General features: G+C 35.2%; 1 protein-coding gene across 1 annotated transcript in view; it reads right to left on the reverse strand.

Annotated features, from left to right (window-relative positions):
- Window positions 1–23,969, reverse strand: part of LRP1B (low density lipoprotein receptor-related protein 1B) — a 1,318,888-nt gene that overhangs the window by 312,865 nt on the left and 982,054 nt on the right. Inside the window, exons 43-48 of the mRNA XM_011935709.1 lie at window positions 16,078–16,270; window positions 15,261–15,386; window positions 11,355–11,483; window positions 8,834–8,953; window positions 1,065–1,178; window positions 671–820 (exon numbers count right to left, since the gene is read on the reverse strand). Of these exons, the coding sequence (XP_011791099.1) occupies window positions 671–820; window positions 1,065–1,178; window positions 8,834–8,953; window positions 11,355–11,483; window positions 15,261–15,386; window positions 16,078–16,270 (832 nt within the window). The remainder of the gene's footprint in view (window positions 1–670; window positions 821–1,064; window positions 1,179–8,833; window positions 8,954–11,354; window positions 11,484–15,260; window positions 15,387–16,077; window positions 16,271–23,969) is intronic.

A 23,969-nucleotide genomic window follows, 5' to 3' on the forward strand; every position in this document is an offset into this window, starting at 1 on the left:
TGAGACAAAATTTAATAATGTCCTATATGGAATCTCTACTTCCAGTTATACATAGTTCTTTTTATAATTTTTTTTTTTTTTTCATGTCCTCAAATAGAAAGAAACAGTCAAGAACTTTGCTGGAAGGCATTCTTCTAAGAATGTAGATGACAGTTTTCAGGGCATATGTGTGTAAAGATTGGTAACAGTCAGATATAAATAAACTTGTCTTAACTTGATTCAACAATGATTATAACTATTACTCAAATTACTACACCAAAGGATTTTGTAAACTGCATTACAACATTGCTATACAATAACACTGAGTAAAGCCAGTCATAAGAAACATTGTTTCTCTTCTTTTATGAAGTTATTTCTAGGTATGTAATAATTCTGTTGAAGAATTATAAATTACAGATTTGAAAGACTTAATCACCAGTTCTGAAAGGATTAATAAACTAAACATTAAAAATTGATCCAAATTTAGGACAGTTTCTTATCATTTTTTAACTCACTTAAAAAGATCAAGTGGTATGTTTAGAACAGGTTAATTACATTTCAGTCTGTGTCATTTAAATTTTAATGTCAATAATTGATATTAAGAATGAAAATTAACAAATTTACTCTATACAACTAGGTAGCCTCAAAATCTACATGGCAAATCCTGTGTTTTTCTAAAATCTAGTATTACCTGGGCACTTTAATTCATCTGAGTAGTCTCCACAGTCATTAGACCCATCGCATATCCAGGTTGGCAGAACACACAGTGAGGTAGAATTACATCTTATGAACCCTGTGGTTTTCACTCCAAGTTTATAGAAATGTGTACAGTCTGTGTTATCTAGAAGAAGGTAAACAAAAAAATGAAAAAGTACCTCATTTGCAAAGATTATGAGCCTTCAATGTAGGTCACAGAGATGAGAAAAGTTAACTTCATTTGAGGAAGTAGATATGTAATTATCCTACACAACAGGGGTTAATTACATAACAATTTTGGACAAAGTTCAGTAAAATCTTGCACAGTGTTCAATGCAATGCCAAAAGTGCCCAAGTATAAACAGATGAAAGGTAGCGGAATATCTTACTGCAGTTCTTTTCATCTGAAGCATCTGCACAATCTATGTTCTGGTTGCATCGTGCTGATCTTGGAATACAAGTCCCATCTGCACAGCGGAACTCAACCGTAGCACAGGTTGAAACTAGAGAAACAGGTACATAAACAAATGGAGAGATGGGACAGAATGACTCCTTGCTTTTACTTTTTGAACAATTCAATTATTTTGTATAATTTTTGTTTGGTTTTTCTTTTGTAACTCTGGGAAGCCAAACCCGACCCCTGAATCCCACCTTCAAGCGTGGGTTAGATGCCTCTTACATGTCTTCCCCTAGCACACAATTCTTCTCTCTGTTGTGGTATTTACCATATTGCATTGAGGCTGCCTGTTTAAGTCCCTAAAGTCTCACTAACTAAACGTAAGCTCCATGAGAGTACGGACTATGCTGCGTTCCTATCATATTGTTGTGGTAATACCACCCTAGCACTGAGCCAAAAAAAAAAAAAAGGAAAAAAGAATGCTGGAGATTCTCTCTCTTTCCACCTTCAATATTCCAAGGTTATAAGAGTAGACAAATGCCTGATTAAATACCTACTGGGAAATCGCAACCTGGTTGCCAAGAAGGGAAGCATTTCTTGCCATAATAGAGTGAGACAGAGATAGAGACAGGAACAAAGAGATGGGCAGGGGGAACCACTGAGCACTGGCTTTGTTTCTCAGAGGGAAGAGTTTACCACTACTAGGAAGTCATCCATGCTATCTCATACTCTGTTACATGACCATTCATCATTAATATTTAATATAAGAAATAGGATGCCTCATGCCAAGGAACATATAAATGTGTCATTCCTTATTATTGTTGTTATAAAAGTCATCCAATTCTCCGCTCTACTTAAATGAAAATTAGATTCAATATGCTGTTGTCATTATACACATTTTGTATAAAGCATCTTATTCTTAATCATATATTCCTTTCTATGTTGCTTACCCATTCATAATCATATAATGGTTTCCAGTAAAATGCTGTAAATGGGTACATGACATGTTATGCATGTTAAATTAACTTAGGTGATATTTTTATTCCAAATTTAAATTTTTACAACTTGATTACCTCGAAGGACAACCTGAAGGGCCCTTTGATTATGCCACTTTTACTAGTGTTGATATTTTAAAGTGCCTATTTAATTATAAATAGAAATTATATCAATCATAAATGGTTAAAATGCTATTTTAAAATATGCAGATTTTACTCAAGGATGTGTATGTCGTTTGTATTTCATAATGTACGGTTCTTATTATATTGAATTGTATCTCAAAATTGCATACTTATCTGTTTAAATGATGATTAGAATAAATGTTTTATTTACAATTTGCAATTATAATTGCTTCACTTTTTTGTTAAAAATGATATCACAACATGTGAAACAGATAATACTCTTATAAGTAGAGATAAATGCATTGTTCCAAAACAGAACAAATTTTTTTTCTTTTATGTCTATAGGAGCAAAATCTCTTTTATATTCCTTTGTGTTACATTTCATATTCTATTTTTTCAATAGAAATAGTAAATGCAATATGTAATGTAGAATATAATCATGTCAATCATTTACATTTTGTTTTTGGCTTCACCGTCTACTAGTAGTTTCTTATTAACTTTGTTCTAAAAGATAGCTTATAATCTCTTTTTAGAAGACATATTGCATTTCTCTGTTTAATAACATTTTAGGTAGTTATAATATTCCTAAGTAAGCCTATAATAGTTCATCTCATAATGCACTTGAGTTTCTATCTACTTGAAGTTAGAGTTTTGGATGCCAGGAAGACGCTAATGAGGACACTCGCAACTGATTTCATGGTCATCATCTGCCTCCAATCTCCCATAGAGAATCCTCTGTCTGAGTGAGAAGTAGCGGCAGAGACAACGAAGAGGTAAATGTAGGGAATGGCATTTCAGACAGGCAAGAAAACTGGAAATTCAGGGATTTCACAGTAATAGGGTTTCAAAAACCAGTACTGGAAGTTCTGAGGTAACAGAGAAAGTAAAGGATAACTTGGGAGAACAGTGGAAGGACACGTGGGACAAATGGAACACAGTCCTAGACTGAGTTCTGGAAACAAGAAAGAAATAGAGGACCTCAAACTACATGAAAAGAAACTTTAACTTTGAAGTTCAGAAGAGGGGTTAGAAAGTAGTAATTTTTTTAAAAAGTCTATATTAAAAAGCATAAGGAAATAGATAAAGGAGGAAGTTCGCAGGATAGAACAAAGAATAGAAGACTTGCAGGATGTATTAATTTTTTTCTCCTGTTTTCCAAAATAACAATAGGGCTAATGAATCCTTGGGAGGGGGCAAGGATGGGCTATCAGAGTGTGTAAGATGTGCAAGTAGGAACAGACTGTCCCTTTGTACCTGATCCTGTCTCCACATGTTGCATTATTTGGTATAGGGTTGAGAACCACCAGAGAGTTAGACAGGGTGGTGAAAGTTGTTGCAGAATTTTGTAAGCAGTAGGAGCAAGGAGATTGCATTAACAGGCAAGGAAGGAGGATCCTGTGAGGAAGAAAAAATCTGCAGAAATAGTAGGAACTTCTTTAAATAAGTAAACATATCTCTTGCCAAAACCTCTCTCTCTCTGTTGCCTCAACTATATTTCTTCTTCACTTTATTTCAGTCAGTTAAGTTTTGGAATTTGTTTCATCCATATGGTGATTTTTGAGGAAGAAAGATACTGAAATCTCTAATTTGTCAAGTGAATATGAAAGTTTTCTGACAATATTTCCTCAGGCTAAGAGTCCTGATAAGGAGAGAAAATAAAATAATATGGTCCAAATAAAGATAAGCCAAGGGAGAGATACTACACTTTTCCCTCCAGGTAATCCAAAAGAAAAAGTAAGCCTGTGAAACAAGAGTGAAAACACCCTACAGACACAGCAGGAATAGCAGTGAGGCACTACAAAGGAAGATCTGTCAGGGACTGTGGATCAAAAGTAGCAGCAAGAGAGAAAGTAAAACCACTCTCTCTAATATACTTTCTTAATTTTACTATTTCTTCCACTTTCTTTTTAGCATGCCAGCTAAAATATTTAATGAGATTTGAAAGATTTAAAAATCAATGGCCTTTCTGCAGTTCTTAGGATGTTTCTTATAAATAACCTAAGTCAATTCTCTCTTCCAACATCCCTTATCCAACCAGTAGCAAAGGGAAGCTGAAAAGGCCGGGGGGCGGGGAAGCATTAAGTTTGCTCTCGTATCTCCCTTTCATTTACTTTCAAACAACATCTTTTATTTAATTATTTAATTCACCCCTTAGGTTCTAAGGGTGCACAAATCCAGAAGGAATGCCAGTTTCTTCTCCAGCTATGTTTATCCTTTTCCTTTAGCATGTTGTTTATGGAATTTTTCAAAGGTTTACTATGAACTTAGGAAAAAACAAATGCTAGTTTCCCCTCGTTTAAGGAGCATCAGAACTGCTAGCTCAGTCTACCTAAAAGTCCTTCCATGGCCCTAAGGAATTTCATGTACTTCCCAAAGGGAGCAGTTTGTACTCATCTCAACAGGGAAGGAAGCATATGGTGCACTCTCCCTGAATATATTCACTCACCCTGCCACGCAACCAGAAGAGGAGCACAAAATGACAAACTTACGAACAATGCCTCATCTCCCCACCTGCAGATGGCCTGATATCTAAAGCTCTCAGTCATCAAAGGGCCTCTATAAAGGGGCAGTAAATTTAAAAAATGATGAAGATTTGGCATGGTTTTTTCCCCCTAAAGAGAAGAAGCCAAAAGCAATTCATTGCAACACCCTTTCTACTCTGTAAATAGACTCTCTTCTCTTGTGAAATTTTAAAATAGTAGTAATTACTACTGACATCTACATTCAGCAAACTACAGTAGTACTTCAGATAATTTACAGATGGCTCCACCATAGCCTCTTACCACAGTCTATCAAAATCTCCCTGTATATACTGACTTCTAATTATATCACTTTATCTTTTATATTTTATTTTGATTAAAAAGTGATAGGTGATTTGCATGTCTGAATATATGTGCAAAAAAGCACTGCATCTCTACATTGCACTGACAATAGAAAGAGAGAAGGGGTAACTGGAAGAAAGGGCTTGGAAAGAGACCTCTTTTCCATTTTCCCTGAACCCCTAATCTATGCCTTTTCCTTTATCATCTTTTATGTACTATACGGGAGATATTTGGTGGAAACACATTTGCATAATATAAGTCTTTATCAGACATCCTGGCTTATGGGATATGGACCCAGGGAAGTCTTCCTTCTATAGCTTGAAAGGTACTCTACAATGACACTATGTTAATAAACTTAAAATGAGAGAAAAGCCGAAACTAAAAGATTCAATTAAGAGTAATCTTTCATCCAAATAGCTACCAATTGTTTATCCTAAAGGAGCTAGTCCATTGAATTAAATTCACTAGTTTCTATTAAGTAATAAAGTATATGCTTGTGTTTCCATGAGCAATTTTAGTTTCAAATGTCCTGCATTCAGCGTGATCAGCTTTAAGGCATAAGTTTTGCTCGTTTATTTTTAAGATATCCAACTGTTATAATTTTACCATAAAAGAAAGGTTAAAGGAGAAGTTTCATTCACAAAGGCACTATTCTGTGCCCAAGAGTATGATTGAGATAGTTATAACACAGAAATCAAGAGTTTAGACTGAAAAAGAGGAAATATCTATTTGAGTTATTTTTTTGTTATTCAGCAGCTGGTATTGATAGCATTAGGCAGAATAAAATCTATTTATATTTTAGAAGACTTACTGCTTCAACCAGCCACATAAGAATTTAATAAACACCTACCATATATGAGGTATTATATTTCATAAACCCAAACACATTGACTAATTTACTTACCACTTTTGAAAATACACTTTCATTTCTGGAGAAAACCCATAGTAACATATCATCTTCCCACAGTTTATTTTGATGAATCTTGCCTTAAAATCTATTTTCTGTATTTATTGCTCAGTTCCGGTACATTCTTTCTTGATTTCTTTACCTTTAACCTAGGTTAATGCCTATATTATATTTTCCTCTCCTGCTTACAAATAATTGACAGAACATATCTATTTATAGATCTTCTAATTTCTTTTCCTCCTTTCTTCCAAATGCTAATTTATTTCCCTCCCCCTACGTCCAGTGTCTGACTATATTTTACCTTTTTAAATCTTGTTAAATCCTTTTTAAATTAAATTAATGGGTAACTTAATTGGCAAATGTCATTAGCTCTTTCTAAGCTACAGTGTCAACCTTAGATGATAATCTATGCAAGTGCTTCCACAAAGTCACACTGTCTAAGATGGCAGAGTAACTTCCCAATGTTCCGTACAGCTACAAAATAATTTGCACACATTCTGCCCCCTTCCTCAACTCTGCATAGCCCTCTCATCACAACTGTACTTCATACCTTTCCTTTGCCATCAATCTTTTCTAAAAACAGTTTATATTCACTGTCTTTATTCCTTACCACCCATTTTCTGCCTTCACACTATGTGCTCTTGCTTTCCTCTACTATTCCACTGAAATGACACCCATGAATGTAATCAAGTGAGTATCTACTATTTGCTAAATATGATGGATACCTCCAGTTCATACCTTCCCTCTTATCCTTTCTGTAGCACTTGAAAATGCTGAATGACCCTCCTTTCTTGAGATAATAATATCTTAAGCACATCCTTCTATTAGTCCTGCAGGCTACTTCACCTTTCCATATAAAATCTGTTATTTCAATAAGTAATTTTGATGCACTCTACTCATGCAATCATTACTCCACACTTCCTCTGAGTTTTTCTCCTTAATGTGCCCCAAATCAACATTTCTGATCAACATCTATTACCTGAGTTCCAAATCTCTACCTATTTACATGCCTGTAAAATAGCTTCATTTACATGTCTTCAAGTGCTCCAACCTCAAAATGCAAACTGTCATTATTGTCTTATCCCCATTCCCACACAAACAAATCTTATTATTACAGGTTTCATTAACACAATCCTATTCTTTTATTTCCTTTTTGAAGTGTAAATTTGATTGTATTTAGCCTGCTTTAAACCTTCAGTGACTTTCTAGTGACTACAAGATAAAGTTTGAATTACTTCTCATGGCACAAAATGCACCTTCATGCCCTGGCCCCTTCCTCTATCTTCTCTTTTGTTTGTTTTTGTTTTTTGGGGGGTGGGGGAATGGAGTCTCACTCTATCACCAGGCTGGAGTGCAGTGGCCCAATCTCAGCTCACTGAAACCTCCACCTCCTGGGTTCAAGCGATTTTCCTGCCTCAGCCTCCCTAGTAGCTGGGACTACAGGTGACTGCCACCATGCCTAGCTAATTTTTGTATTTTTATTAGAGATGGGGTTTCACCATGTTGACCAGGATGGTCTCGATCTCTTGACCTCATGATCTGCCCACCTCGGCCTCCCAAAGTGCTAGGATTACAGACATGAGCCACCGTGCCTGGTCCCTTCTGTTTTTACCACTTTCTTATTTGTAATCTGTTTGTGACTATATCAACTTACTTTCAGTTTCAGTACTAGTCCCTCTACTTGGTATTCTCTTTTGTTTCCTTCATTCTACCTTATTTTTAGTTTAAGACTCAGCTTAAATTCAGTATAGCCTATGAAACCTTTGAGGATACTTCAAAGCCAGAAAACACAAAAAGACATATGGGTGTTCTTATGTGTGCAATCACAGATATATATCTTCATCTGTTTACATGGCTGTCTTACAGTTAGAATTTGATATTCTTGAGTGCAGGCACATATCTCATGAATTTTGTATCTCAAATCTTAATGCATTGCAGTCAATAAAATGTGTTCATTGAATGGAAAGGCTTTAAAGTGATAATGCTTTGGAAATATCTGTGGGGTCCAGATTTAAGAAGGCTTTCAATGTCAGACTAAAACTTATCATGTATTCTGCAAATATTGACATTCCATTAAAGGTTTCTTTATCAGTGCAATACACACACACACACACACACACACACACACACATATGCCAGTGCTAACATAGCATTCACTATTGCCAAATACTGTTCTAAATGTATTTAATATTGCTATTCTTATTTAATTATTTTTCCTACCTTGCTGTTTGGGAAACTGAGACACAGAATAGTTAAGTGTATATCCGAATTTAGACAGTAAGTGTTGAGGCAGAGGTTTGAACTCAGGTAGTTTGGCTTCATCATCTATCCCAATAGTCACTTTGGGAAAATGTTAAACAGTATTAGCATGACTGATGACATCGGGATGAAATGGAAAAAGCATAAGCAGGGAAACCAGGTAAAGGGATACTCTGTTAACCCAGGCTTAAAGTGGATTGAAATGGAAGCTATTTCAAAGAACTGGAAGATGTGTTGATGATTGGATATGTGAGAAGGAGAAATTAAGGAGAACACCAAAGTTTCCTGTACAGTGGTTAGGAAAATGTGATCGTGAGTAAAACAGAGAACTAAGGGATAAAGGGGAACATTTTGGGAGCAGAAAATTCAGTATTACACATTCTGGTAGAAATGGCCAAATCCAGGAAGGGGGAACTGAAGAGGTGAGAAATTATAAGAGTTTTAAAGTGAGGAAAGGAGTAGAAAACAGAAATAGAGAACAGAGTCAGAATTTTCAAGTAACTTTAGCAACTCCATTCCAACAGCATTTACCAAAATGTGATCCATAGATGTTACTAGGTGTTATATACCATAGAGCTCTCAGAAATGAATGTTGGAAAAGCTCAGGAAACATTTAGCACACCAATACTCCGAGACTGACGGGACAAGTATTTACCTTTACAATCTAATTCATCAGAGTTGTCTCCGCAGTCATTTTCTCCATCACATAACTTGCCATGAGGAATGCAGCGGCGATTAGAGCAAGGTTTGAAGCCTCTTCGACAGCTTCTGTTTTCTTATAAATAAAAGTAGAAACTCATAACCAGAGATCATATAGAAATATTTGTACAAAATGAAAATCACATATAATATTTCATTCATAATGACTGGATTATGGATCTATAAAACAAGTGCTGTGCCGTATAAAAGCTCTGGATTAGAATGTTTCTGTATTGTCAAAGAGTAGTTCATTCAGCAAGTGCCCTTTCTGACTTAGTGTTTTAACTTTAGTGATTCATGCCTGGTGATCTTTTCAAGTTATACCCATGTTATTGTTTCTGGCAATTCTGTCAAGTAGCACAGAAATAAACATATATCACGTATTCAATTCTGAAGCAATAAACATGTACCTCAAACATAACAAAAACACTCCAACATCCATTTCCTATATCCTTTGCATCTATCTGCAAGGATTTTATAACAAGGAGAAAAAGCAACAAAACATGTATTCCTGAATCAGTGTCTCACAGAGTCATCTAAATATCAATAAATTGCTCTTAAAAATTGTCTTAAAATATCTACAGAATTCCCTGAGAAAGAATGACCTTCTGAGTTCTATTTACCATTATGAAGGTTTCTCGACATTCTCTGATTTGGGGCAGAAGCTACTACTTACAATAATTATAGCCACCATGTATTAAACATCAGCCTTGCCCCAGGCTCTGTACTGAGTATATGCAGATAAATACTTGTTGGTTTAATACTCTCAACTACTCATAAGAGCTAGCTATTTCATAGCAGAAAACTAAAACACAGAGAAGTGAGTTATGTTACTTACCCTAGTCACACTAGGGTTTGCACACTAGGCTAGTTACACTAGCAGGTTTGGGAAAAAAGATCTAACTTCAGGTGTGAGTCCAAAGCCCATACTTTACACCTGGCATTGGCAAACTATTACCCATAGGCCAGATCTAGCCTGTGAGACTGTTTTCATATAGCTCTTGGACCAAGAATAGTTTTAACATTTTTAAAGGATGGTAAATAATAAACAACAGAGGATATGTGACAGAAAGCATATATGACCCACAAAACCTAACATATTTACCAGCTGAACCTTTTCAGAAAATGCTTGCCAACTCCTGCTCTACACAAGTATCATCTGAGTTCCACAAAGATAAAAATAACATGAAATATAATCTCAAATCAACTTATAGTAAATGCAAACCTGCGAGTTTATTACTTTTATATGCTTTAATATTTTTATATGTTATAGAATATAGCCATTCATTAAAGCGAATATGTTATTTGAGATAAATTCTTTAAGATATTGGTTGCATATCAATTATGGACAAATTACGTTAGACTCTCAGTTTAAATGATGGTGTGTTATCATGTAATGTAAAACAGTGAGAAGACTGTCTGTGGAACTCACAGATCCTGTCTTTCTCTTGTTCTGACTTTTCTTTAATTATTCAGGTGTAATTATTACCAGATAATGGAATAGAGGAGAAAAGCAGACATAAAATGTAGCAATTTCAGATATAGACTCCTAAATTTTGCATAGCACATGAGCCCAGTGCTATTGGATTTCCAGGATTAAAAATAAATCAGGACCAGTTTTAAAAAATCTGGATCAAATATACAATGATTATCAATGATTATGCAAAGACAGATTTCCAGGAAAAATATTGTTGCAATGAAGGGAAATCTCAGCTGCTTACTAGAGCATAAAAGCTAATATCTACTCCTGAGGGAGGTTAGAGGTTAACTGTCACTTGGTGTTGCCAAAAGAAGCATAGCTGGTGGAATTCTATGTTTGATGTGGACTGTGCCTAAGGAAATGAGCCTTTGTTCCAAAGGACACTAGCTCCCATGCTAATCCTGGAGACAGAAATAGAACTGACAAGACTTTGATAACAACCCAACAATGTGCTATTGTCTGTTGGTGAAATTTTGCTTCAGAGTAAGCCTGTCCATATCCAAAAGCCACTTATATGTCTGAGTTACATTTTAAGGAAAGTGAGCCTAAAACCTATTGCTAGAGATGAATAAGTAGGGAGTTCAGAAGTTTAGCTACTACTTTTAAAAATATTCATATTCTGGCTGGGTGTGGTGCTCAGACCTGTTATCCTAGCACTCTGTGAGGTTGAGGCAGGAGGATTGCTTGAGATCAAGAGTTTGAGACCAGTCTGGACAACACAATGAGACTCTGTCTCTTTAAAAAAAAAAAAAAAAAGTATATTTTGTGAATATAAAACCATGAGGTAATTATTTAGTGAATATCATGGCTATCAAATAGGAGATAAAGTACCTCATTTTAACACAAGCAAAGCCACATCAATTGCCTTAGATCAACAGGTTAGTGAGAAATATTAAAGAAATTATACACATAAACCAAACAGAGACAAGCAAACCAAAAACTGTAAAAGAATCAGAAAACTTTATCTGAAATGAGCAAACCCATATTGGACACTTACCACAGTAGAGCAATTTTTCATCTGATTTATCCTTACAGTGAGGAATGCCATCACAGGTGAGCTGGTAGTCAACGCACTCACCATTTCCACATTCAAACTCCGAATAAATGTTGCAGGAGGAATTTTTAGCTGCAAGGAAAAAAAAAAAAAGTCAATGCTTTTGTGTAATAATCAATATTTTTTGACACCACTACAATTATTTTTCTTAATTTTAATTATAAAGATAAACTAAAATTTATCAAAATGTAAAATTAAAGAGTCATGGTTTATGACATTTCTTTATGAAATTAAGATCTTAAAAAATAATTTTCTGGCCAGGCGCAGAGGCTCATGCCTGTAATCAGCACTTTTGGAGGCCGAGGTGGGCGGATCATGAGGTCAGGAGATTGAGACCATCCTGGATAACATGGTGAAACCCCATCTCTACCAAAAATACAAAAAATTAGCCGGGCATGGTGACATGTGCCTGCAGTCCCAGCTACATGGCAGGTTGAGGCAGGAGAATTGTTTGAACCCGGGAGGCCAACGTTGCAATGAATGGAGATCTCGCCACTGCACTCCAGCCTGGACAACAGGGCGAGACTCTGCCTCAAAAGAGTAATAATAATTATTATTATTGTTTTTATAAAGAGCCAGTTAAATGAGCTCTGTACATACTGAAAGTGTTTTTGTGTTTTCTTACTGGAATCTATTATGTATTTTTCAATATACTAATATTTTTCAGTGCGTAGAGTACCCGTTGTGAATTCTCGATGTGAACCATCTCAGTCAAATGAGTAGTCCCTACTTTTCCCCACTTTCTGGTCTTCCTAACTATCTTCTGATTAAACCTCAGTAGCAAGTTATACTGTTCAGAAATATAAGAATTGTTAAAATAAGACCTTTGTCCTATCCATGTGTGGGAGGTTCCCAGGAGCAGACTCTTTCTTGCTGCCATACACGAGCAGCACTTACTCCATAAAGTGTACAGGAATCAGTGGGATGAGGGGCAGGAGGACAATCGTCAAGTGGAAAGCATGTGCACCTGATGCTATGGACTCCAAATGACTGCTGTCAGAAAGTCTCATTTCTAAGCCTCAGGATTTTTATTAGAAAGTAAGAGCTTGAATTTTTAGGTGACTTGCACTAATTTGTAAGTCAAGAGTCTGAAAGTACAAAAAGATCTTTTCTACGGGTAAGTTTCATCCTTACAATGGCAGTATGTGATTACTATTTTGAAGGGTTTCTATTGAGGACAATGGACTTATTTTTAATCTTCAGTAATAGATTTACCAGCAGACTTTGGGATCCAATTTTTGGGATATACTGTCTGCTTGCATGTATGTACTCACCCCATTGCTTGCTGAATAATTGTACATTTAAATCCATTTGTATTATTTATGTTGGAGGTAAGCAGAATTCATTCATCTCTGCTAATGAAAGAATATGAAAGAATATAGCTTAATTTTATAATTTAGTATTAATTTTTGAGCTTTATTTCAGGAATATTCAATTAAACAGCCACTATTACTATTTGAATTTTCCAAGGTTTCGTTTCTTTATTATACCTAGAATTTAATTAATTTAGTAGAGGGTCTATTTATCTAAGGCTTCTTTTTTTTTAATTATGTCAATTTTTATTTTAGATTCAGCAGGTACAGGTGCACATTTGTTACATGGGTTTACGACATGATACTGAGGGTTTAAGATATGATTGATCCTGTCACCCAGGTACTGACATTAGTACCAATAGTTAATTTTTTAACCTTTGTCCACCCTCTTTCTCTCCTCACTCTAACAGATCCAAATGTCCATTGTTGCCATCTTAGTGCCTTTGGGGAAAAGACAAAAACTATGCAAAGATAAATATGTTTTGTATATTATGCAAAAACAAATATTATACGAATACAGTTCTTCTTCAGGTACGTTCATTTGATAAAATAGTATTGAGTGCTTTCTGCTTCTTTCTGGAAACATCGTGGTTCAGTTGTCCTTATTCTCCTGAACAGCAATTACTTCATCTAATTATATTTACTATATCTATTTCTGTTATGGATTACAATAAGATTAGCAATGCTGTATGCAAGGGGACTGCCTAATCTTCTTGTCAACAGTTATGACAACAAATGGCTTTCCCTCATTTGCCCTCAGTTAGGTGTTAGTACATGACCTTTCACCCCTTTAATGCTGCCATTAACATTCATGAACTGCTCTAGGTAAAATTACTTAGATGAGGACACAGATATGCTACAAACATTCTCATGTCCCTAAAGATGAATTTGACAAGGAGAAGCCAAGAGTTACTTTCTAATCTCTCCGCTGGACTACAAGATTTCAATATGAATGCACAATGGATGTCGTCTGCCTCTGTAACAGATTGTGAGCTCTGAGGAATCCAATATCACTCTACAGTTCCATGTGAATACAATCGTGCTTCTTTAAAATGACAGTTTTCTTCCTGATTCATTTCCTCTCATCAATAGAGAGAAGCTTAGTAGGGACAGTTGTATTGAATGTATTATGCAGCAAGGACAGGCCTCCACTGTACAGAAATAAGCTTTGCCGTTGTGACTAAAGGCATTGCTTCACTACTAGCCTGCAGTGACCTGTGAAAGAAACATGAGTGATTCTAATGCATGGTTAACACTCCAGGCTTACAGATGGCATCAGATCCAGACCATTACAGCTGAAACCACAAAGGCAAACTAAGAGAATTTAAGCAATTGTCTGAGCAATTCAGAGAAGTGTTAAGTGACAAAGAAATATGGGAATTTGTGGCCCGAAATATGGAAATTGGCCATCTGTATTTAAAATTTTGACCAATTGCATCATTTTCTCATTTGTTTTGGCACAGTCTTAAATAAAACAACTTTTACTTTTTGTCCTAAGAGGTGCCTTTTTGGGTTGTAGTATCAACTTGCATAGTGAGAAAATATGTCTATGTTATTTTGTATATGGTGTAATAGTTTTCAAGCTAAAGAAAATTATGCCCAAGCACTTGCACTGAAGAGCAGGTAAGAGATAAAATCCTTCCATTGGAAAGAGAGTAAAAAACGACTGAAGATGAAGATGAAAAATACTTATTTTTATTATGTAGATATATCCAACTCTGTTAATTTTCTGAATGAAAAGATATGCACTGAGGATATATTTAATGGGTGAGGAGAGAAAATATCAAATTTGACACATTCTGAGAGTGATTTCACCAATTTCCAACAAGATACTTCTCTCCTACCTTATATATAAATTGTCTTAACGTTAAAAGGAAATTAACCTTTTTAAATTTTGCTTGCAAACTTTTCATGGCAATATTGAAACACTTGAACCCTGATTTATTTTGGAAACAGTTTTGGAAACTTAGCTGTTAATAAGTGTATATTGTAATGGTACTAATTAAAGATTGTAATGCCTTTGGGAGGTATCAACATCATGCAAGGCTACAATGTTACACTCTTAATTAACAGTTTGGAAATGATTACAAATAAGCTGCATGAGCCATTCTCTCTCATTTACATACTGTGATGGACTGTGAGTGGTTTTTACTGCAAGGCTACTGATATACTGCCTGTATACCAGTTTATTTCAGCTTCAATTACTTTTGCTATTGATTGAATTCTCAAAGTCAAGACTGGAAGTTTTCAGATGATCATTGTGTGCAGATACTTCTCTACCCAGCCCCAACACTTTCTAGTGCACAACCAGGAGGGTAAAAACATTTGTTACCATTTTGGTTATCATTATCTAGCGCATGGTGTTATAACTAAGCAGAACAGTAAACTCAGTTTTCTTTAGAGCAGAGAGATAACATGACTAAGCTTCTAATATTGGAAGAGAGTATAACTTCATGAATACACAAACACAATTTCAGTTATGTGTGTGGAATTTGGAACATATATGTCATATTACATTTCAATTCTCTTTACTTACTCACACATCTGTTGTCCTCTAGCAATATTCGGTCCCCTCTGCAGGAACAATTCACTCTCCCATTGGGAGTTAAAAGGCACAAGTCATGGCAGCCTCCATTCAATAATGCACATGGAGAAAGTTCACCTACAATAAAGAGGTTGTATTGGTAACATTTTATATCGAATTTCTATTCTATGTTAGATATATATTAATAGTAAACTATTAGACTGCCTCAGTCTCTCAATAATATGTCATTAAAAAGCAACATTCAGGACTTTTGAAAATCTAAGCACTCCTAAGGTTAAGTACATTACAAAAGTATGTAAAACTAATCAAATCTTTCTAACACATTTGATACCATCGCATCAAATGAACTAGTTCTGCTAGAAATCACATTGATACTGCAAACTGCAATTTTGTAAGCACTGCATTGACTAAAGAACTGTTAAGCCCAGATGCAAAGTTTATCCATCAAGTGTAATTTTCATGATTTGAAACAACTTGATTTGAAAATTCAAAGATATGAAGATTGAGAGAGAAATAAGATTTTTAGAAGAAATAATTAAAAATGAACTGTTCCTGTGATGGTAAATTATGCAATACAGAAGTTGCCTTGAATATTTCAGATAATTTCAATATTTTGAACAGCCAAATCTTGAACACTATTCCTAAGAACTACAAAAGAACAAAATCAACTATCGTAGTAACAAAAAATAATATTTTTAAAAAGAAAAAACAAATCCAACTGAAACAAATGTATATATTACATACATACATTTTTAGAGATCAGAGATTATACAATGAGAAAATACATTTGCTTTCTATTATAACTTACAGCTATTGGTGTCATTGGCAACAGCTATGATTCCCATTGGCTGATGTGGAATATCGGAACGAAGAATTTTTGTATCTCCTCCTGTGTACTTGTTGGATCGCAGGATAGCTCTTCTTCCCCAGTCTGACCAGAATATATAATTGTCATAAACAGCCAAGCTGAGGAAAGTCCCTGGCCCGGACTTAACTATCACCTAAAATAAATTAAAATACTGTATTTTTAGGATGAATATATAGATATTTATATATCCACACCCATTTTTGCTTCAAAAATAAAAGATTTGGTTTAGTTGGATTTAATTAACATAAATCATCAGATAAAAATAAAATTTTACTAAATGAAATATAATATGCTTTATATTTAAAATGTTTTAGTCATTGTTAGTGCTTGCAATGTATTTACATAATATCTCAAGTATACTTTTATTTAATAATTCAATGTGTACAACAAGTGTATTGTTTGGTATTATAAACAAAAATCAACAAGCCAAAAATATTAGATGAAGATTATAAACATTTATTAACCTTTAGTAAGAAATCACCGGATATACAGTAGATACTCATCAAGTTCCCAGAACTACCTATGGAATATAAAGAACCATAAGATCTAGGTTCTTTCTTCAGGAAGTTCACTGCATGAGTGACTAAACTAGTACATGTCTGAGAATAAAAGTTTAGAAGTAAAGACCATACTTTTACTCAGATCAATATGGAGCAAAAGGGACTAGATTTATCTTTTCATCTAAAACAACCACACAACAGCAAAATATAGGAAACAACACTTTTGAAAACATTGCACATCAGGAAATGAAAGGCATTGATTTCTGGGTAATAGGAAACACTGGGTGCATCCCATGGCATCCACCATTTACCAGAGAGAGATTATAAGTAGCAGCACACACAGGACAGAAACAGAGCCCAGGTAATTCCATGAATAAAAGCTACGGGAAGTGAAAGTTATGGGAAAGTTATGGGTTGCTATATCTCGCTGGGCAGAGAGTCAAGAGTAGAGAGTTCAGCAGAGGGAACTGTGGGTATCTGAAAAGAGTCATCCTGGAGCATTCAGTCAAGTACTGGTAAGTGCATGCACGTGTGCGAGCCGACTCCTCCAGGCTGGTGAAAGAACCACCGGAAAGGATGAGAGAGAAGAGTCCCCAAGTTCACATGGGTCCAGAAATCATGCCTGTTAACAACAACCAGATTCAAATATTTAATTCAAATTCTAATTCATGAGACTCTGAGTACTCTTTAGGGTCTGCCTGAGCAGTGGGGAACTATTAACCTAGACTAAATAAACTTTGTTCTAGTCTTCTCTAACAAATCATAAAAGCCAAGCCTGAAAGGCACAAACTGTTTCAAACTAGCTTAACTGTCAATAATTTTTTATGAGAGTATAAAAATGTATACCAGCAAACTACTATGCAAGGAAAATGTAAAAAGGAAGAAAATCCTCAAAGCAATGACTTCTGCTTTCACTTTAAGAAACTAGAAAAAAAGTAACTTAAACTCAAAGTAATAAAAGGAAGAAACTAAAGAAGGGAAATTAAAAAAAATAGAAGGCAGAAAAACAATAGAGCAAAATCAGGAAAACTAAAAACTGGGTTTTTATGTCAATAAAATGGTTAATACATCATAAAATTAGGATTGTCCCAGGAATACAACCTGATTCAATATTAAAAAATCAATCAGCATAATTAACCATAATAGCTGACTAAAGAAGAAAACTCATATACATGTTCCAACGCATGCAGAAAAACCACGATAAGATATGGTTTCTATTCTTGACAAAAAACTCAAAAACTAATAATAGAAATATAACGAGGCACAAAACAGGGGTGATCACTGTCACTACTTCTATTTAACATTATCCTGGAGTTTCTAACTAGTATAATAAGGCAAAAAAAATAAAAAATAAAAAGAATCTACACGGGAAAAGATAAGTCAAACTGTCTTCATTTGCAAGTGACTAAATCCTCTACATAAAACATTTAACAGAATCTACAACAAACGCTGCTAGAATGAATAAATTAATTTAGTAAAATTGCAGGATACATGGCTGTTATTAAAAAGTAAATTGTATTTCTGTATACTAGCTATGAACAATTAGAAATTGACATAAAAAAAGAACTATTTACAATAGCCTCTACAAATATAAAATATTTAAATATAAAAACATATGGACAAGAATCTGAAAACTATAAAACATTGCTAAGAGAAATTAACAAAATCCTAAATAAAGAGATGTATAGAGAAGAAGAAGTATAATATATGTATGCAATTTGTCATCTTTACAATCTTTAAGTGTACAATTCAGTGGTAATAAAAACATTTATATTCCTTTATTAACTTTTAAGTTCAGGGGTATATGTGCAGGTTTGTTATATAGGTAAGTTTGTATCACAGGGGTTCATTGTACAGACTGTTTCATCCCTCAGGGGTTAAGTTTAGTACCCATTCATTATTTTCATTATTTTTCCTGATCCTCTCACTCCTCTCACCCTCTACCCTCCAATGGGTCCCAGTGTCTATTGTTCTCCTCTATATGTCCATGTGTTCCCATCATTTAGCTCCCAATTACAATTGAGAACATGTGGTATTTGGTTTTCTGTTTCTGCATTAGTTTGCTACAGATAATGTCCTCCAGCTCCATCCATGTTTCTACAAAGGACAAGATCTTGTTATTTTTGGTGGTTGCATGGTATTTCATGGTATAAATGCAGCACATCTTCTTTATCCAGTCTACCATTGATGAGCATTTAGATTGATTCCATGTCTTTGCTATTGTGAGTAGGGTTGTAATTAACATACATGTGCATGTATCTTTACAATAGAATGATTTACATTCCTTTGGGTATATACCCAGTAATGGGATTGCTGGGTCCAATGGTATCTCTATTTTTAGGCTTTCAAGAAATCATCACACTGTTTTCCACAATGGTTGAAAACATTTTCCTTCTTCTCTACAACCTTGCCAGCATCTGTTATTTATTGACTTTTTAATAATAGCCATTCAGACTGGTGTGAGATGGTATCTCATTGTGGTTTTGATTTGCATTTCTCTAATGTTCAGCGATGTTGAGGTTTTTTGCATATTTTTTTGGCTGCATGTATGTCTTCTTTTGAAAAGTGTCTGTCACTTGACAACATTTCCATGAGTTGTTTTGTTTTTTTTTTTTTTTGTAAATTTAAGTTTCTTAATAATGCTAGGTATTAGTCCTTTGTCAGACTCATAGTTTGCAAAAACGTTCTTCCATTCTGTAGGTGGTCTGTTAACGCCGCCAATAGTTTCTTTGGCTATGCAGAGCTCTTTAGTTTAATTGTATTCGATTTGTCAATTTTTGCTTTTGTTGCAATTGCTTTTGGTGCCTTTGTCACAAAATCTTTGTCTGTTCCTATGTCTAGAATGGTATTGCCTACCTTGTCTTCCAGGGTTTTTATAGTTTTGAGTTTTACATTTAAGTCTTTAATGCATTTTGAATTAATTTTTGTGTATGGTTTAAGAACGGGGTTCAGTTTCAATCTTCTGCATGTGGCTAGCTAGTTATCCCAGCACCATTTATTGAATAGAGTCCTTTCCCCTTTGCTTGTTTTTGTTAGCTTTGTTGAAGATCAGACAGTTGTAGGTATGCAGCCTTATTTCTGGAATCTCTAGTCTGTTGCATTGGTCTATATGCCAGTTTTTGTATGAGTCCCATGCTCTTTGGTTACTGTAGCCCTGTAGTACAGTTTGAAGTCAGTTCGTGTGATTAGGATGCCTTGACTATTTGGGCATTTTTTGGTTTCATATGAATTTTAAAACCATTTTTTTCTATCTCTGGGAAGAATTTCAATGGTAGTTTAATCATAATAGTATTTAATCTATAAATTGCTTTGGGTGGTATGGCCATTTTTAAAATATTGATTATTCATATCCATGAGCATGAAATGCTTTTACATTTGCTTGTGTCATCTCTGATTTCATTGAGAAGTGTTTTATAGTACTCCTTGCAGAGATCGTTCTCATCGCTGGTTAGTTGTATCATTAGGTGTTGTGTGTGTGTGTGTGTGTGTGTGTGTGTGTGTGTTACAATTGTGAGTGGACTGCATTTCTGATTTGGCTTTTCATTTGGTTGTTGTTAGTGTATAGGAATCCTAGTAATTTGTGTACATTGATTTTGTATCCTGGGACTTTGCTGAAATTGTTTATCAGCTTAAGAAGCTTTTGGGCTGAGACTACGGCATTTTCCAGATATACAATCATATTGTCTGCAAACAAAGATATTTTGATTCCCTCTCTCACTTGGATGCCCCTTATTTCTTTCTCTTGCCTGATTGCTCTGTCCAGGACTTCCAATACTATATTGAAAAGGGTTGGTGAGAGAGGGCATCCTTGTTGTACTAGTACATTCTTGTGCTACTAATAAAGACCTACCTAAGACTGCGTAATTTATAAAGGCAAAAAGGTTTAATTGACCCACAGTTCAGCATGGCTGGGGAGGCCTCAGGAAACTTACAATAATGATAGAAGGGGAAGCAAACATGTTGTTCACATGACAGCAGCAAGGAGAAGTGCAGAGGAAAGAAGGGGGAAAGCCCCTTATAAAACGATCAGATCTCATGATAATTCACTCACTCTCATGAGAACAGCATGGAGGTAACTATCCTCATGACCCAAGTACCTCCCACAGGGTCCCTCCCATGACACATGGGGATTATGGGAACTACATTTCAAAATGAGATTTGGGTAGGGACACAGCCGAAACATATCACTTGTCTTGTGCTGATTTTCAACAGGAATGCTTCTAGCTTTTGTCTATTCAATATGATGTTGGCTGTGGATTCGTCATAGATAGCTTTTATTAGTTTGAGGTATGTTCCTTTAATACCTGGTTTATTGAGGTTTAGGGTGTTGAATTTTATCAAAAGCCTTTCCTGCCTCTGTTGAGATAATCATGTGTTTTTTTGTCTTTTGTTCCATTTATACGATGAATCACTTTTATTGATTTGCATATATTGAACCAACCTTGCATCCTAAGGATAAAGCCTACTTGATAATAGGATAAGCTTTTTGATGTGCTGCTGGAATCAGTTTGCTAGTATTTTCTTGAGAACTTTTATATCAATGTTCATCAAGGATATTGGCCTGAAGTTTTCTTTATTTGTTGTGTCTCTACCAGGTTTTGGTATCAGGATGATGCTGGCCTCATATAATGAGTTGTTGAAGATTTCTTCCCCCTCAGTTTTTTGGAATAATTTCAGCAGGAATGGTACCAACTCATTTTTGTACACTTGGCAGACTTCAGCTGTGAATCATCTGGTCCTGGGCTTTTTTTGGTTGGTGGGCTATTTATTATTTATTTCATTTCAGAGATAATTATTGGTCTGCTCAGGGATTCAAATTTTTCCTGGCTCAATCTTGGAAGGGTGTATGTGTCCAGGAATTAATCTATTTATTCTTGATTTTCTAGTGTATGTGCATAGAGGTGCTCATAATATTCTCTGATGGTTATTTCTATTTCTGTGGGGTCAGTGGTAATACCTCCTTTGTCATTTCTAATTGTTTATTTAGATCTTTTCTCACTTGTTCTTTATTAATCTAGCCAGTGGTCTATCTATTTTATTTTATTTTTCAGAAAACCAGGCCCTGGTTTCATTTGGAACAAATCTATGCCTTCCTATTATGTAATATAGGAAGTAATTTCTTCCTTTTATGGAGAAATTATATCGGTGGAGGCGCTGTGGCATATACTTAGAATGAAGAAATGGGCCTTCTGCCTTATCAAATTCTAAGCCAAGAGAGCTTGGCAATCAGTATCCACTTTAGAACTATAGACTTTAGTGATTTCTGCTTGCAGAGTTGTTCTAATTTTTTGTATTTGAAAATCAAATTAAATTGCCTAAATATAATTTTTAATAAAGATATCAATTTGATTTTTTGGCCTCTGTATTAATATTCCAAACAGGACTCACTGGGTTACTTTTCCCTGTAACCAGGAAAAAAAAAAAAAAAAAAAACTTTTACAAGAATGATTACTGCAAAGGAATGGTAACCAAGAAATAAATATTTAGCAAAATAAACAAAAATTAATGCACACAATGATTCTAGCCAATAAGAGAATTATACAAAGTATTTAGTAAGTACTTATAGACATCATTCATTTAATTCTTAAGATCATTGAGTGAGGCAAGGATTATTGCAAATTGTATTCAGATACAAGGAAACAGCTTGGAGAGATTTGCAACTTGCCAACAGTGATACACCTCATTAATGTAGGATCTGGAATTTGGTATAAGGTTAAACTCCAAATTATAACAGCAAATGTACCAAGCTTACATGCCAATTACCAATGTAAGTGTTTTACTGATAAACTGTGAGGAAGACGTAATCTTCTTCACATGTATGAGAAAGTTTAAGAGCAGAGAAATTAGGTAACCTGGCCAAAGCGGCAAAGTTGCACCCAGTGTTCACATTGTTAACCACCTTCTTATTTCGTCTCCAAATCCCAACCCCATCCTTTTGCCACACGTCACCTCCGTAGGAATTACTATACTCTAGCATTAAAACATTTGGCAACTACTGAAATTGGCATAGTTTGGAGAAAATAGATAATTTAAGGAATATGATAATTAAAAGAATACCACATCTCTCTCCCTCATCCTATATCAAAATATAAATTGTCAGGCATGGTGGCTCATGCCTGTAATCACAGCATTTTGGGAGGCCAAGACAGGCAGATCACCTGAGGTCAGGAGTTTGTGACCAGCCTGGCCAACATGGTGAAGGCCCTGTCTCTACTAATAATAGAAAAAATTAGCCGGGCATGGTGATACGTGCCTGTAATCCCAGGCAGGAAAATCGCTTGAACCTCGGAGGCAAAGGTTGCAGTGAGCCAAGATCATGCCACCGCACTCCAGTCTGGGTGACAGAGCAAGACTCTGTCTCAAAAAACAAACGAACAAACAAAAAACCCCAAAACACTGTAAATTATTGTGAGGTAATTAACAACATTATCCTTCTGATTTCCCAAAACCCTGCTACATTCATTCTAAATTAACTGCTAATTACCCTCTCATACAAGCAATTACTTCCATTTTTTCTGAATATATAAGTAATTTCTGTTTTATGAAGCAATATTTATTAAACTTTAAAGTGCATATACATCACTTTGAGATGTTGTTGAAATTCAGACTTGGATTCACTAGGTCAGGTATTGTCCCTGAGATTCCGCATTTCTCCCAAGCTTCCAGGTGCCAGTGATCTGATTCAGGGACCCACTTTGGGTAGTTAAGAATTTTAAAACAGAAAAAAGTGGAAAAATAAATAAAATAATAATCTTACCACACAGATCTATAATTATTCACCACTTTGGACTAGAAATTTATATTTCTTTCCTTTTTTACCTTACAAATTGGTATCAAATATATGCTTTTGTATTCAATTAAAAGGGAGTTGATGGGACTTCTGCTGCCAGCCAAAATGGTGTAAGCCTACTACAGCCTATCTGTCCAACTCATTACAACTTTCTCATTGTATCACTGTCATGGAGACAGGAAAAGACAAGCAGTAATGGAAAGTTGAGTAGCAGCACTTAGAAGGACAGGAGCAGAGTAAAATACTATTTTTACTGTCACTGTTTATATTTTGTTTCCCCTACTTTGCATCTGGTGCTACCCAGTAATGAAATAGCTGTCAACATACTAGGTGTACCTTAGATACTTACTCTCAAAAGGTATAGTTTCAATGTCCCTTATAGTTCCCATTAGTTTCCCAAATTCACACAGAGATCAGGGGGAGATGGTGGCTGCCTCGCGTTAGCTCTGCAATCCAGGCGTACAGTGGGGCCTAGCACTGGCTGTAGTGTGGTGAGTTTGTTTGTTTTTTTCCAATACTTTAAGTTCTGGGGTGCATGTGCA

The sequence above is a fragment of the Colobus angolensis genome, unplaced genomic scaffold (assembly GCF_000951035.1).
Source record: "Colobus angolensis palliatus isolate OR3802 unplaced genomic scaffold, Cang.pa_1.0 Scaffold147, whole genome shotgun sequence".
Lineage (NCBI taxonomy): Eukaryota > Metazoa > Chordata > Mammalia > Primates > Cercopithecidae > Colobus > Colobus angolensis.